Source organism: Ascaphus truei, chromosome 1 (assembly GCF_040206685.1).
Source record: "Ascaphus truei isolate aAscTru1 chromosome 1, aAscTru1.hap1, whole genome shotgun sequence".
Taxonomy (NCBI): domain Eukaryota; kingdom Metazoa; phylum Chordata; class Amphibia; order Anura; family Ascaphidae; genus Ascaphus; species Ascaphus truei.
The window spans coordinates 504,096,393-504,113,030 of record NC_134483.1 but is presented as its reverse complement, the minus strand read 5'-3'; the positions used below and the strand labels follow the sequence as shown (position 1 = coordinate 504,113,030).

At 42.6% G+C, this 16,638-nt stretch overlaps 1 protein-coding gene across 3 annotated transcripts in view; it reads left to right on the top strand.

The window, feature by feature from the left end:
* PPP2R2C (protein phosphatase 2 regulatory subunit Bgamma) overlaps window positions 1-16,638 on the top strand; it is a 214,630-nt gene that overhangs the window by 30,451 nt on the left and 167,541 nt on the right. Inside the window, exon 2 of one of the 3 annotated variants that reach the window (XM_075569706.1) lies at window positions 8,490-8,635. The exons of the other annotated variants lie outside the window; for them this stretch is intronic. Within the exon in view, the coding sequence (XP_075425821.1) occupies window positions 8,626-8,635 (10 nt within the window). The 5' untranslated portion in view covers window positions 8,490-8,625. The remainder of the gene's footprint in view (window positions 1-8,489; window positions 8,636-16,638) is intronic. 3 annotated transcript variants of the gene reach the window in all.

Sequence of the window (16,638 nt, the reverse complement as noted above, 5' to 3'; positions counted from 1 at the left end):
AGCACAGGAACCGCTCATACACATATTGACAACGTTGCAGTGTATTTTATATCAGACATACATGAATATGGTCCTCCCATTAGTGCCCACTCAACACTTGACTGACGGTACATTTACTTAGTTGCTTTACGTAGATGTGACAATTACTCTGGGCCCCTACGGGAATCTTTCTTACTTGACATAATACCTTTTGCCTGTTTGGGAACTGCCACTTCCATATAGACTGATGAGGAATATTAGCACCAATTCGCGTTTAGTGCTGATCCGCCGGCACCCGGAAGCCCTCTTTCCTGAGGCCCTAGCTGGCATGCCGTATTCCTTTTAATGAAGTATTCAGGAATCCATTCCTTCTTTTGGGAAGCCTAACTTAAGGAGTACGGTCCTTATCTACAACATAACAAACAGGGGGGCCTGGTCTATGCTATTACTTTATAAACATACTCCTCTACTCTCCCTGAGGCTCCTCTCCTCCTGACCTTTGGGAACCTAACCTTCTCGAACACTCTCCTCCCCATATAATGTATACTCTCCGTGATGTCATGATCCCATGACCACACAGGGTGGGGCCCGGTACATGCTAACCATACTAGTGTAAGGGGCTCACCTCCGGTTCCCCTGATCTTCCTTTGCTCCCTGCCTTACCCCTGTGGCAGTGGGGGAAGGGGATGGCGACTTCTCCCAGCGGGCACCGCCATCTTGGTTGTGGTGCGAGGTTCGCGCAATGCGCAGAGGTTGGCCAGGGTAGCGGTGGCCATTGTCAGTGTGCAGGAGCTCTGGGAGGTTGCGCAAGTGACTATTTAAGGACACTAGCGAGTGGCTAGAGGACCGAGCCTATACCAACATATTGCTATACATGGACACGGTGTGTGGGGAACTGCGGTGAGGGGACGTAGACGTACTCCTGATGAGTGAGGGAGCCGCTAAGGTTATACCGTTAGAGTATAAGTGTACATGTTATGTGTTATTGCCACCCTTCGTTATCATAGTAAAGGCATTGGTTGTTAAACATGCTGAGTGTATGTGTATTAATATATATTGTCCTGCGAGGAACCACTCCCTCTCTGGTGGGAGCCATCGCAGGTGGAGGCGTTGCACCGAGTACAGGGTTACTCATATTATACTTGCCCCAGGTTCCCCGTGGAGGAAGCTTAGCCCTCCTGTGAGCCTAACAGGTAAAGCACCACACCTGGTAACATAGGTTCCCATTACATCCGCCATATACTGTATGCGATTGGGTGGGGGAATACCCGTTACACTAGTAACCCTTTAGAGCAGGGGAGGGGGGTTACATACCTTTACTATAATGATGTAAACTGTACCAGAGCTATCAAATGGACAATCACATTACTTTCAATGATCTCTTTTTGTCTTCTATAAATATGTTAAATGCTTTTTATTATGTTAGAGTATCGCTCCCATTCTTCAATTATCAGTTTCTGAGGCAACAGTTTGGTGTCATTGTATATCTAGAAACTGATGTTAGAGTCCTAATTTTTACATGGTGAATGGTGTTTAATTGATCGGGGAAACAGCATATTACCAATATCATCTGCATGTTTATTAAAACAACGTTTCCCTGATGAGGTTTTTTTTTTGCAGTTTAGTGCAGGACATCTGTAACAATTGGCAGAAGATTTGCCAATCTATTCCAATAAGCATTAAAAGTGGTTCTAGCTGCCCCATTCAGTGAGGGGAACGCTGAATGTCACAGCCATATTCCCTTCATTCATTCCTTAAATAGCACAATGTGCAAAATGCAGGTAGAATTTAGTTACTAGCTGCCCCATTCAGTGAGGGGAACGCTGAATGTCACAGCCATATTCCCTTCATTCATTCCTTAAATAGCACAATGTGCAAAATGCAGGTAGAATTTAGTTACTAGCTGCCCCATTCAGTGAGGGGAACGCTGAATGTCACAGCCATATTCCCTTCATTCATTCCTTAAATAGCACAATGTGCAAAATGCAGGTAGAATTTAGTTAATATTCTGATGCACACATAGTCCAATTTTTAATTCCTAAAAGTTGTTGATATTTTTCTCTCTTCTGCTTTCATGGGGTCTCCATAGCAACCCCTGGTAGTTATTTTATCCCATCCTTGGGCTCAGAGCACATTATCTCAGGAGTGGAAAATGGCACAGAAAAATAAAGAAACACAGGGATCAAGAAAATGTGACAGATGTTTTCAGAGTACCAAAAATAATAACAGCATCTTTTCTTTGACCAGGGAACATTGCTGTTTTATTACCTTAAAAATCCATAGCTCATGCTCAACAAAGCCGTGGTTGTCTATCAAAGAGCACAGATTTAGGCCTAGATTTCTTACTTTCCAAAGAATTAAAGTACTGCCTTTTTTAATGTAATTGTTTTCCTTTTTGAGCTACAGCTGTGGCTTATGTTATTACCCATGTTGGCGTAACATTACATTAACATTACATACTGTATGCAGTCACTGAGGAATGTATGATGTGTCAACATTTGTATCCAAAATGTAGTGTGTGGCGCCCAGCAGCAAAGAACAGGTCATGTGGCAATGAAAGAATACATTTATTTAGGCTGCATTAAAAAAACGGTGGAGGGTACAACACTCCTACGCGTATCGGGCTGTGACGCACTTTATCAAGGAGTAAAACTCCTTGATAAAGTGCCTCAAAGCACGATACGCGTAGGAGTGTTGTACCCTCCACCGTTTTTTTAATGCAGCCTAAATAAATGTATTCTTTCATTGCCACATGACCTGTTCTTTGCTGCTGTGCGCCACACACTACATTTTGGATATCTTTGGACTTTGGACGCGGCTGCACTCCTGAGGACCCACAGGGGAACACCGTGAGTACCCTCATTTTTTATGGGCTATCCCAAGGAGAAGGAGAAGTTATGACATTCTCACTTGATATCTTTTACAGGGTACATGCAACCACACACACGGGTTCTTTGGATAAGGCTTATTTATTTGAGCCTTAAAACATACAGCACACCAAAAACAAATAGCTTCTCATCAGCAACCAAAAGAAAATAGCTTCTTCTTCAGCAGACAAAACAAAATAGCTACTTTTTAGCAGACAGAACAAAATAGCTTCTCTTTAGCAGACAAAACAAAAATAAGGCAGCTTCTCTTTTGTATGCAGGAGACAGACAGTTCATCACACATGTACTTTTCAACACAGACCTTACAGCAGTAATCTCTTCAGCATTTTCAGTCCTGTCTCTTCACCAGCTCTCCTGCATGTGTGTACAGCCTGGGGTTTTAACACCTTGATTATGCAGCTGGGGTCAGACTAATTAAGCAGCCCATCTCAACTTAACCTCGTCACTGCTGCACTGCAAGGCTAAACATAGGTTTTCCAGGCATATGGCTGGTGACGTTCATTCACCCTGTCACAATATCCCTATGGAATTATTGTGCCAATACATGTGAAATTGGAAATTGGGAACTGCACTTTAGTCATTTATATTCTCCTTGTGTGGTTACCTCTGTATGGATAAATGTATGGGACCAAGCATTTGAGCTCCTACAGAAACCTACATATACTACTGTGTCAACATTTGGTCTGATATCGTAGGGACCTTTTTCACTACTGCTACACATAATCTTTATACTCTCTTGAGTAAAATAAAATATATAGTTGAATGGTAAACCTTATTAGACTTTGAATCAGAAATAGATGTGTGAAGCTTTCATCCAAGTTTGTGAACCACGCAAATTATTAGGCTCAGTTAGAGGTCGGCACCAATTCGCCATGCGTCAATTCACTGTGCATTTCAATTTTGTTTAATTATGCTAACTACCATCCAGAGCCTGAAATAAGACACTAGCAGGAGAGGAGAGAAAGTGAAAGACTCTCTCTCCTTTCCTCTGCTGTACAGATGGGCGAACTTTTTGCCAAAGTTCGAGTTCGCCATGATATCGGATACAACCGAATCCCAAAAGAAAACACCGGCTTTTTCGAATGATTTTATCCGTGCAAACTTTTGTTGTGTGAGTTTTCATAATTGTGACCCTGACTGAGTGCAAAAAAACTTGTTGCTCTTTTTCTTAAAATTATTTTTATTTAGTTTGTGCAACTTTTTGTTCATGCTCGAACTTTCTAAATAAAATGAAACTGTTTGCAGAAACGAACAAAAAAACTACTTAAAAAATGAAGTAAGCGAAATGGAGGCTTTAGGCGGATTTCCATGGTTTCATGTGAATTTGCAAGAAATAAAACACACAAACAAGCTTTCTTAGGTTTGCGAAGATTGATGAAAGATCACATCAACATTTGTGGGTCGAAATTGTACTCTCCACTTAAGGCTGAGTCCATAGAAGGACAGGCCGCGCTGAGCCCCTGCATCCTCAATGAGGATGCCTTGAGAGGGGGCTCACGCGAGCCTCCGCAGGCGTGCTGAGGAGTTGGATTTTTCAGCCGGCAGCCAAGCTGTTTTTCAGCGCGCTGTCGGCTGAAAACATCCAATCAGCACGGAGCAGCGTCAACATCACGGCGCCGTGATGTCAGCGCCGTGACGTTGACGTCGGTGCGTCGCGGGCGATTGGCCCAGCGACGTCACAGCCCCGCCTCCCTCAGTCTTCCCCGCCTCCGATCGCGCCCGCTGGCTCGCCTGCATGGGCATGAAATCGCGCAGATTTCAGCAGGCGAGCCTCAGTGTCAGCGCTGCTCCGAACTCCTCACCCCTCTATGGCCTCAGCCTAAGAGCCCCATTCCAGGCTGTGGATGGGAGTTATCATCATTAAACTAATGCTTGTCAAATCCCTGCCAAATTGTGACTGAGCTAAGATCTATTGGTGAAACAAAAAAATTGATGGTGGAGAAATGTTTGATCTCCGAGAAACTTTTATTCTCCTTGAAATTTCTGTCAACTAGTTTGTCAGGAATCAATTTTGGTTAAAAAATTGGGAAAAGGTTCATAAATGCATGTTTGGAAAGTTTCACACATCTCTAATCAGGAAAATGTGCCAAAGATACTGAAAACAGCTTCTTTAAAGTAGCCGTTTTAAAACATACTACAAGTACTATTTTGATTAAGGCAGCATGGATAGCTGACTTCACTGCTCTGTGCTTCTGTTTTTCCCAATAGAAATGAATGATACAATTTGGAAGTTTTCTGAGCCCTATGCAAAACTTGAGCAATTGGTTAAAGCTGCAGTCCAAGCAATATCCAATATCCTTCATGTGTTTAAATTTTTTTTAAAAAAAAATCAGTTCTGTACTTTGATAAAATACTTGTAGTATTTTTTTAACAACTCTGGATGACATTTTTTAATGTATTATAATGTAACAAGCATTTTTTGTTTCTATAGCAACCATTTACAAAGTCACATCCACTTCCTTTTCTGAAACAGGCTCAGGCACACCCCTTTTGGAGCCGTGTCCTATCTCTAGCAGTGCACCAATTGTATCTAGTGACTGCCTGGTCACATGATCGTCCCCACTTTGCAGCTTTGGTCCTCTTTTGCTGCACTGACAGCCATTTAGTGAACCCCCGAGCCGAATCTTCACTAATTGATCGCAGGAGAAAGGATCGATCTGCAACTTAGCCAATTACTTATCATTGTGTGAATTGTATTCATACACATATTAAAGGGGGGAGGGGGAAAGGAGAGCAAAAAACGGCAGCTTGGACTGCTGCTTTAATTTATTATTTATAAAATGTTTTACCAGGAATTATAGGCTAAAACTGTAAAATTCCAGGCATTATTGAAATCCCTGCTCTCTGATTGGTTAACATTCCGGGTATTATTCATTCAGTAATGGCCGGAATTTTTGCAGCTTGCAATGTGTTTATTTCCAATGTGTTTTCCAGCCAATCAGCTTTTCCTTTTGTCGGAACAGCTCTGAGACAGGGCAGGGGATGGTCAGGAGGCAGGAACAACTCTCAGACAGGGCAGGAGATTGGCCAGATAGCAGCAACAGGCAGTGACTCCTCCCACTTCTTCCGTGAACACAGCTTCATTTTGAGTTGAGGAGCGAGAGTGTTTGTGTAGCTGCAAAGTAGTGGCTGTCTGCAGTTTGCTTGTAGCTACAGTCTCTCTCTCTCTCTCTCTCTCTCTCTCTCTCTCTCTCTCTCTCTCTCTCTCTCTCTCTCTCTCTCTCTCTCTCTCTCTCTCTCTCTCTCTCTCTCTCTCTCTCTCTCTCTCTTTCTGTGTGTGTGTGTGTGTGTGTGTGTGTATGTAGCTGCAGCTGTAGAGTTTGTGTGTGTAGCTGCAGTTTGTGTGTGTGTGTGTAGCTGCAGTGTGTGTGTGTACCTGCAGTGTGTGTAGCTGCAGTGTGTGTGTGTGTGTGTGTGTGTGTGTAGCTGCAGAGTGTGGCTGCAGTGTGTGGCTGCTGTGTGTGTGTAGCTGCAGTATAGGTGTGTGTGTATGTGTATGTAGCTGCAGTGTGTGTGTGTGGCTGCAGTGTATGTTGAGCTGCAGTGTGTGTGTGTGTGTGTGTGTGTGTGTGTGTGTGTGTGTGTACACACAGAGGGGGTGGCAGTGTGTGGATATAGATCGCTACAGTGTAAGTGTATATAGAGGTGCTTTCATGTATTTGCCATTTTATTTTAATAAAATAAATCTATATAACTATACAAAAGTGTCTATTATTTATGACAAAAGCCTACATTTAGCCTATAATAGTAATGATCCCCTCAGAACAGGGCATTACTGGCCAATAATGCCCTGTTCTTTGTGGATTATTACTTAAGTGATACATTGATAGTTACCTCTCGTTTTCAAGAATGGCATAGAGTTATGATGGCGAATACAGTGGTTACAAATACATAGTTACATTAAGTGAACAGGGTTATACATTATATACAAGACATTGCATGCACAGTAAGAGATAGTATATGTTATAGGCGTACTGTATGTAACAGTTACAGACCAGAGTAAAATGTGAGACAGCTTTAGTTTTGAAAGAACTTAGACTGGTGGAGGCTGTGAGAGTCTCCAGTAGATTGTTTCCGTTTTGGGGTGCACGGTAAGAGAAGGAGGAGCGGCCGGATACTTTGTTGAACCTTGGGACCATGAACAGTCTTTTGGAGTCAGATCTCAGATGATAAGTGCTGCATGTGGTAGGGGTGAGGAGCTTGTTCAGATAGAGGGTTAGCTTGCCCAGAAAGAACAGTATTTGAAGGCAAGACAGGAGAGATGAACTTTGCGCCTAGACTCATGTGATGGCCTATGTAGTTCTTTGAGCATTTCTCAATGATGTGTGTTGTAGTTGCATTGGAGAACAAAGCGGCATATAAAAATGTAGCGGTTATCAAGTTTGCTAAGGTAGGTTTGGGGTCCCATGCCATATACTATGTCCCCATAGTCTATAAAAGGCATTGTTAAATTAAACATTTGAACAGACCATAAACTTTAGGCCAGTGTTTCTGAAACCAGGGTGCTGCGATACACTGCCAAGCGTGGTGCAACCCCCATGGGAAACACTCTGCCTGCGGCTCAGCGGGCGCATTCAGTGCTGTCTGGAGACGGAGAGGAATAGATCTGCCCCTCCTCTTAGCTGGTAGAGGAGAGAAAAGGCAGATTGTTGCCTCCCCATCACCAGAGAGCGTGGGACGTTCCGGCTGAGCAGCTGACATGTTTAGGAGTGTGGGAGAGTGTGCTGCGTGTAAGCGAGGATTGCTGAGTGAGGTCTGATGAGCAGGAGTGCCCCGTGATGTAAAAAATCCTCCAGGGGTAATCCTCCTCAAAAATGTTAAGAACCCCTACTTCAGACCTTAGCTATCTACAGACTAGTTTGGTTTTTAGTACTATTTATTTATTTTAACATACTGTACTTTATGCTGTTACAGAAATGAGACGTTTGGTTTTGTACACCTGTTTCAAATACCCCTGTATTAAAGGAAAGAGAATGCATAAATGTAAAGTTAAATGTATGCAAACCATTTAACTTTTACTGTGCCAGGGGTTCGCTAGCGCCGGCATTATCACTTCCGGATATGGAGGGAGCTTCACCTTCTCTGTTTCGAATGGTCTGGCAACTCTGTTGGATCGGTCAGCCCGGCCTGCCCCTAAAAAAAATTAACACATACCCATGATGTACCAGCTACTGTACGTCATGGGATTTTTAGAATTGCAGTAATTGGCTGTACAGGGTCGCAGAAAATACCCTGATTCACTTGCACTGACAGGGACACAATATAAAGCTATTAGTAAACTGGGAAGGTAACTTCATTACATTTTGTGAAATGACCTTCCTTATGTGTTGAGAACCAGTCTTAAATGTATGCATCTGCTCTTTTAAAAGTCTGGACGCATGGCAGCTGGCATTCTGGCTATCTAATGTATGGTGTGTTTCATTAACCTAGCTATAGCTATATGGTTTAGCATTATGCAATATACGCTTGTATTGTTCCTCATATCTCTCACATGCCCTAACAAATACCCACCTCTAAACCAAAATTAGTTACATAAAATAAAACATCCCAACTGCATGAAGTATCTCCTCAATGTACTAATTCAGAGGAAGATGGTAAGAAACTTTCCATCTTATAATTTAGGGGAGAAAAGAGACCTGCCTCTGAGACACCCCAGGCTGTGGAAAGTTTCCCGAGTGAGGGCCATGTTCAACCTACATTGTGGACTTCCATGAGAGACCATCTCCCAGGCTCCCATTGTGCTTCACAAGGCTGAAATATGAGCTGTGGTGAGTCGCTGTCCACCTCAGAATGGAGATAGTCAGTTTTTATATCTTTATTTGCATTCATCTTTTATGTATTTGAATGTAGATCGAGTCTTATTGTTTCTTGTCTATCTTCCGAGGAAGCAAGAGAATGATTTTATTAGTTACATGAATACACTGGGCTACCCTATCACGAAATTCCTCACGCTGGCTGCAAAATATGGAAAGCAGAGTATAGAAGTTCACCTAACACTAGTTAAAAGGACCTTCTACTTAAAGAAAGGACTCGGACAAAATATTATTGGAGTCTTCAAAGATTAAAGCAGTTATCCCTCACTGTTTGTCTAATCGTTTTACGTTGAAATCCCTGGTTTAAAGAAATGACTTTCCTGTTGGCTATTACTGTAGTTATAAAGGGCAGTAACGGCATGTAACCCACAACGGCCCTTATTCGATAAGGTCCGAAGCAGTCGATCACACCTTGGTTTGGCGGAAAACTGTAATTGACTTGAATGGCAGTTTCCAGACAATCGCAGTGGGATCGGGCTCTTCGAACCTTATCAGTTCTGATGATACTCTGCAGAATTGTGCTCTTTTCACCACTTGCAGTATTTGGCAGTAGAAGTGGAAAGGGGTTGTTGTGATGCAGTTCCCCTCTGCAAGCAAAGGAACAAGCAAAGTTATTTTTTCGTTTAGACTTGGAAGTGCAGGAAGCTAGAAGAATGGAGAGACACACATTATTATATAATGCACAGTCAAGATTTGCAAGGTTACATTTTTTTTCTTCCCAAAATAATCGATGTCTATTTAAAATGCAATGGTCAAGAGAAGATTATTTATTCATTTAGTGCTTTTGAATCCCGGAAACATCTCTCTAAAATGCTGCAGTGTTTTCCCAATATGTTGTAATAAACTGGCCGTATTCCCACTATGACACACACAATTTTAATTCTTATCAATTCAATGCTATTAATGATCCTATTGTGATTCGTCTATATTTTATATTACTAAATACATTTTACCGGAGTTTTGATGATGTATAAATGTGTGTACCAATTCAGGAATTTAACATGCTGCAGTACAAAGCAACTTGAGCATCACATTTTTAACTGGCTAAACCTTCTTCTTAGAATAAAAAGACCCATAGTTCCCTATTGAGACGGACTATAAATCAAAACTATGTGATGCCTGTAAACATCCCATGAGCTCGTCATCAAAATGCACGCAATGAACATTTCAGAGTGTACTGTATGTTGTGCAAATGTTGGATATATTTGAAATCCATCTTCTTTAGGAAAATACAGTACCGGAAAATTGGAAGTGTGTATACAGTAGGGATGATTATTTTTCTGAAGCCAGGGCCACGTTTGGTGTGAATGACTCCCGATAGCATTAACACAGTTCCCTTTTAAATCACTCCAAGCCCTGTAATATTTCCTCCACTTTATTGGGAAAGGCAGCAGAACACAGATACTTGTGGATGGTATGTAGTGGTGATTATTAGCTAGAAACCGGTAAAAAGAGATGGCCTCACCATGGGGGATGAACAGAGAAGGGGTTCTGTACTCACTGTCTCCAGAGTGGAAAAGGAAATGAGGGGCAGTGTGGGTAAAGGAATAGTCTAGGGGCAGACTATGTCTGAACAAACAGGAGGGGGGGCAGACTAGCCCATACTGGTGAGGATCTCAGAAACTGCAGTAGCAGCTCACTGATTCCATGCCCGGAGGCAAGAAATGCAACATTGTTGCAAGTTACACAAGCACAGTATGTGTGTGCAAACTCCATGCAGCTGGGAATAAGATCTGACAGGCAGAAGCTGCAAAGGAGAGAGGGGGGTGAGTCAGAAATGTAGTTCTTGTTCCATGACAATTATGATGGTTAGATAATGCATTGCCCCTTTAACATTCTTCCTCCAACGAATAGAATGCTTCTTTCACCCATCACCATCATCTGCAGTGAACTCCATCTCATTTGGAAAGGAAAGATATCATATTTGATAACCAAGAAGTAGCCAGATACTGCCACAACGCACTGCGAGGGTGAGCTGGATATTAATCTGTGTACTGTAGGTCAGTGTTGCGAATTGGAAGACAGTTAAAAAGTCATTCACTTTTGCAACCCGTCTCTTTTCCCTTCTACAGTACCTTGGCTCATTGCTTCAGTACCAGGAGGAAGATACACCACTATAATATACCACAATCTTTACAGGAAAGCAACTTTCTGTGCATTCTGACTCTATACGTTTATATTCACGCATTCCCTACCAGTGGGTCAGTACTGCATTGCAGGTTACATAGTGTAGAAAAGAATTATACATGCTACAATAAAGAATCTATCATCTGAATCTTCCATGGGAAATATTTATTTATTAAATGTTTTACCGGGAAGTAATACACTGAGAGTTTTGAAGTGTGTCCTGGGCACAGCATTATGGCAATACATGGTTGCATTAAATGAATTGTGGTAATGCTGTACATTAAATTGACAGGCATTTACTGGACACTTAGAGATAATAAATGATTATGGGCATACTGTATGTTACAGTTACAGACAAGGTTAAAATTGTGTTAGAAGATGTACGATAGGCCTGCAATGTGTGTGTTAGAAGATGTAGGATAGGCCTGCAATGTGTATGTTAGAAGATGTAGGATGGGCCGTCAATGTGTTAGAAGAGGTAGGATAGGCCTGTAATGTGTTAGGCGAGGTAGGATAGGCCTGCAATGTGTTAGGCGAAGTAGGATAGGCCTGCAATGTGTTAGGCGAAGTAGGATAGGCCTGCAATGTGTTAGATGAGGTAGAATAGGCCTGCAGTGTGTGTGTTAGAAGAGGTAGGATAGGCCTGCAGTGTGTGTGTTAGACGAGGTAGGATAGGTCTGCAATGTGTGTGTTAAACGAGGTAGGATAGGCCTGCAATGTGTGTGTGTTAGAAGAGGTAGGATAGGTCTCCAATGTGTGTGTTAGAAGAGGTAGGATAGGCCTGCAATGTGTGTGTTAGAAGATGTAGGATAGGCCTGCAATGTGTGTGTTAGACGAGGTAGGATAGGCCTGCAATGTGTGTGTTAGACGAGGTAGGATAGGCCTGCAGTGTGTGTGTTAGAAGAGGTAGGATAGGCCTGCAATGTGTGTGTTAGAAGAGGTAGGATAGGCCTGCAGTGTGTGTGTTAGAAGAGGTAGGATAGGCCTGCAATGTGTGTGTTAGAAGAGGTAGGATAGGCCTGCAGTGTGTGTTAGAAGAGGTAGGATAGGCCTGCAATGTGTGTTAGAAGAGGTAGGATAGGCCTGCAGTGTGTGTGTTAGAAGAGGTAGGATAGGCCTGCAATGTGTGTGTTAGACGAGGTAGGATAGGCTTGCAGTGTGTGTGTTAGAAGAGGTAGGCTAGGCCTGCAGTGTGTGTGTTAGAAGAGGTAGGATAGGCCTGCAATGTGTTAGACAAGGTAGAATAGGCCTACAGTGTGTGTGTTAGAAGAGGTAGGATAGGCCTGCAATGTGTGTGTTAGACGAGGTAGGATAGGCCTGCAATGTGTTAGACAAGGTAGGATAGGCCTGCAGTGTGTGTGTTAGAAGAGGTAGGATAGGCCTGCAATGTGTGTGTTAGAAGAGGTAGGATAGGCCTGCAATGTGTGTGTTAAACGAGGTAAGATAGGCCTGCACTGTGTGTGTTAGACGAGGTAGGATAGGCCTGCAGTGTGTGTGTTAGAAGAGGTAGGATAGGCCTGCAGTGTGTGTGTTAGAAGAGGTAGGATAGGCCTGCAATGTGTGTGTTAAACGAGGTAGGATAGGCCTGCAGTGTGTGTGTTAGAAGAGGTAGGATAGGCCTGCTATGTGTTAGACAAGGTAGGATAGGCCTGCAGTGTGTGTGTTAGAAGAGGTAGGATAGGCCTGCAGTGTGTGTGTTAGAAGAGGTAGGATAGGCCTGCACTGTGTGTGTTAGACGAGGTAGGATAGGCCTGCAGTGTGTGTGTTAGAAGAGGTAGGATAGGCCTGCAGTGTGTGTGTTAGAAGAGGTAGGATAGGCCTGCAGTGTGTGTGTTAGAAGAGGTAGGATAGGCCTGCAGTGTGTGTGTTAGAAGAGGTAGGATAGGCCTGCAATGTGTGTGTTAGACGAGGTAGGATAGGCCTGCAGTGTGTGTTAGAAGAGGTAGGATAGGCCTGCAGTGTGTGTGTTAGAAGAGGTAGGATAGGCCTGCAATGTGTGTGTTACTGTAGAAGCAGCGAACGGCAGATACCCTTTGACTGCATACAGCTGACACTTAGGGTGTGCACCTTTGTGGCGATACAGATGTTAGCTGAAGGGGTTCTAAATTAATTCAGCTGGGCACTATAATTCCTTTGTCCAGAGTCATAAACACTGGAGGGAGTGGGGGTTGATGTGATAATATACATCTTGAAATAACGATAACGTTGCACAAGTAGTGCAGAGTTTTGGTAGCTACAATGTAATTTACACATCTGTATTAATTAGGGGGACTGGAAGTAGCAGAACTTAGGGTTAGATAAACCAGGGGTGTGCAATCGTTTGTGCTGCGCCCCCCTGCCTGCACTCCCCTCCCCCCCTTACTTTCCTAGAGTGTCAAATGACGACGCGGGGTCATGTGACGTCACATCACGTGACTCCGCGGCGTCATTTGCCACTGCGTTGCTATGGCGACGTGGGGTCAAATGACATCACGTGACCCCTCGGCGTCATTTGACCCCGCGTCGCCATAGCAACGCGGCGTCTGATTCCAGGTAAGAGATACTTAAAGAGGCCTCGCACGGTCCCCGGCATTTAATTTAAAAGCCTTGGGGAAGAGCGCAGGGACTCTGTAAGCGCCACGCCCCCCCAAAAAAATCTTGCGTACTCCTGAGATAAACTAATGTTTAAAGCAGAATTTCATGCTCAGATCTGAGTATTACTTTCTCTCCCAATTACAACTTTAAAAAGTTGCTTTTTATAAAGGTACAATTACAACCACCAACATTTGTTAATCTTAAGCTTAGTGTAGCCCCAACACACAGACAGTTGTTTTGTAATAATTGTACCCCTGCTGCCCTCATGGAATAAAGTAATAACCAAAGTACAGTACTTTCTAGAGAGTTATTCAATACTGGTGTTTGGACATGGTTTACAGTTTTATATGTACAGTGTAAAAAAATCATATAAGACCAATATAACTTGGTTTACCTAGTCCCATTATCAGTCACATCATCATCTTTCTGTCTTTTTTGAACTGTGGTGGGAACAATACTGAATCTCCAGCTTGGTGAGCTCATCCAATACACGATATCAATCTTCATAGCTTCTCTGTATGTCTCTCTAGTTCTATTGGGGTGCGACCTTGTCTATAAGAGCAAAAATGTAAAAAACAAATACCAATGCACATCAATCTATGTCCCTAGCTTTCTTACACTTAACGCGGATCAAATCCTGCAATACAAATATATTTAACAATGTCTTATCTCTTTAATTACATTTGACATTTTGCATAAGGTCTGTATCATTACCCTTTTGGATGTTTTTAATTCAAAATAAGGGATGTTTAGGCCATTTTGGCTAAAACATGATAAGTCTACCTCCTCCCCAAAACAATCCCCAAAGGGTAGGTTTTTTGGGCTAACAAATATTTACCTTAGTATGTAGCTCAACTTCCTGTGCTCCGTTCTTTCATATTTATGGAAATAACAATCAGACCTCCACATGTTAAAAACAAAGCACTTGCACTGTGTGAACAATACTAACAGAATATTAGCAGAAGCGGTTTTCACTCTTTTGTGTCTCTACAGCATATAGTGATGCTTCCAAATATATACTGTATGCTAGAATTAAGTTATGTATATGGTCTTTGTTGTTTAATATTGTGTAGCCGACCCCGTCAGAGGGGTACACCGGAAACTTTAAAATATAACAGGGTTGTTGGATAACAGTCTGGGTTTTGGTGACTGGAACCAGGTTTCATCTCCCCGGAGATTTTAGGCTATAGAGCTTCCATGAGCGAGATGGGTGCCAGAGACTTACCACAAAACTAAAGTTATTTCTTTTGAAATCTCAACAATCACAAACAATCTTAACAAATTATAATACAATTCTAACTAAACCGCATCAATGATTCTTTAATAGTGCAATCTCCACAAACAAATATAATAAACTTTACCCACCAATGGGTACTGGGTCCTCATGGTCAAACCCGATTAGGGTACTGACCTTGAACTCCTGCAAGCTCAGAACCCAAATCCACCACACATATTTGTGTCAAAGGAGTGCTATTGTGACTTTTGTCTTTTGTTATACAGTATACTGAGTTTGAGGGGCAGAAGTACTACTCAGGATATGACTTGTGCCAAATGCTTGGACTACTGTATCTTACATACTTTCTGAGATATAGGGCCTATCTACCGAGGACCTCTGACACTCTACATGTCTCCTGGTATTCAGTCTTGCCTGCGACTGTTATGTGGCACCATTTTAGCTGCTGGAGCTTGCTCCCTGGAGTTTTACCGTGGGTCTATTTCACTAGCCCAGATCTTCTTACTGCCTCCAGATTGCAAGTGTAACTAACTATAACCCCATGTGGACCACACAAGTGGTAACCCTGTGTTCTTGGTCAAATTAGCCGGTTTCCCACAAGCATTACAATAATGCAACATTATAGTAATAATTACAGTTATACATGATATCCATATTCACAAACTAGATAGTATAACAATCGTATAAACCTTGGCATGACACTATTTACAGAATGGATTTTAGACGACAGGGTGCTACATTTGAATGACTTAAATATAGTCCTTGTAATATTGGAGTATTTGAGTCATTTTGTTCTGTTCCACCAAAGCAAAGAAACAAAATGTACCGTACCAGTAACAATTTAGAAGTTAGTCAAAGTTTCTATTATATATGTATTTATATTTATTCATACCTATGTTGACACCGATCATTTTAGGCCATTATTGCAAATTAACCCTAAAGCATTTTCATTGTGTGATTATTCAGCTTCTTTTATCCTTGCTTTCGTCTTTCTCTCCCACACACCAATTTAAGCCTTAGAATGTCACAGCGTTGCATGCTAAATGTGGTACCATATGGTGTAATACTGTAGTTACTGTTGATCAGCATGTCAGGTTTTATTTTTTGTTGCTTTGATGGGTTCTGGGCTCTGAGATTAGAATGGTTGTATTTATCCCTCGATCTTCCAAACCTTCCTTGGACCTTTCAAAGTGAAAAAAGTTCTTGAAATTACCTATGGCCTGGGATAGAACAACATGGCAGACAGAATCAGACAAAGCTTTATTTGTAGTCTAGTTATGTCAGTGTGATCCAGGGGCAAAATTGGCACCAGTGGGCCCCAGTGCAAAAAAAGATCCCCTCTAACCCCAGGGCCCTACCTGTGAAGGTGGTGTGATGGCGGTGATGGAGGGAGCCTACCCAGGTGATGATTGCTGAAATTGGGCCCGACTTTTGTAGGGGTCTGACTTAGGTGTTTGGACCACCTGGGTGGGCGCCCTCTGCTGGTGCTTTGTAAGCCCCCGCACAACAGTTAGGGCCCGCGGAGAGGGTGTGCAGAGAGGGGGGCCTTTAGAAACACTGGAATGCAGTTCACGCTGCTGCAATAAAACGTTCCAGCACGTTGAGGATGGGCCCCTAAAGGGAGTGGGCCCTGGTGCAGCCGAACTGGCTGCACATATGGTAGTTCTGCCACTGGTGTCATTTCTTCAGAGGAAAAACAATAAATACATTTGGATGTGTCATTCTTCCATTAAGTGGGTGGTAAGTGTCCTGTGTTATTTATGGATTTTCCCTGCATATCTGCGTATCCAAGCATCTACTTGGATACAAAGCAGACATACAATTACCCAAATTAAAGCAATTATATTTAAAGTGAGAAAGTGGAGTGTAATGGATCTTAAAGTAAACATGCAAACCATTTCAGAAGTCTCTAAAATGGAGAATAGACTGCTCAGTTGCTAATCCTGGAGACAGGTATTATGGTAAGTGCTAAATCTATAACAATAAAAGAGCCTATGGGTATCATGCAGTAAGCGGCGGAAAG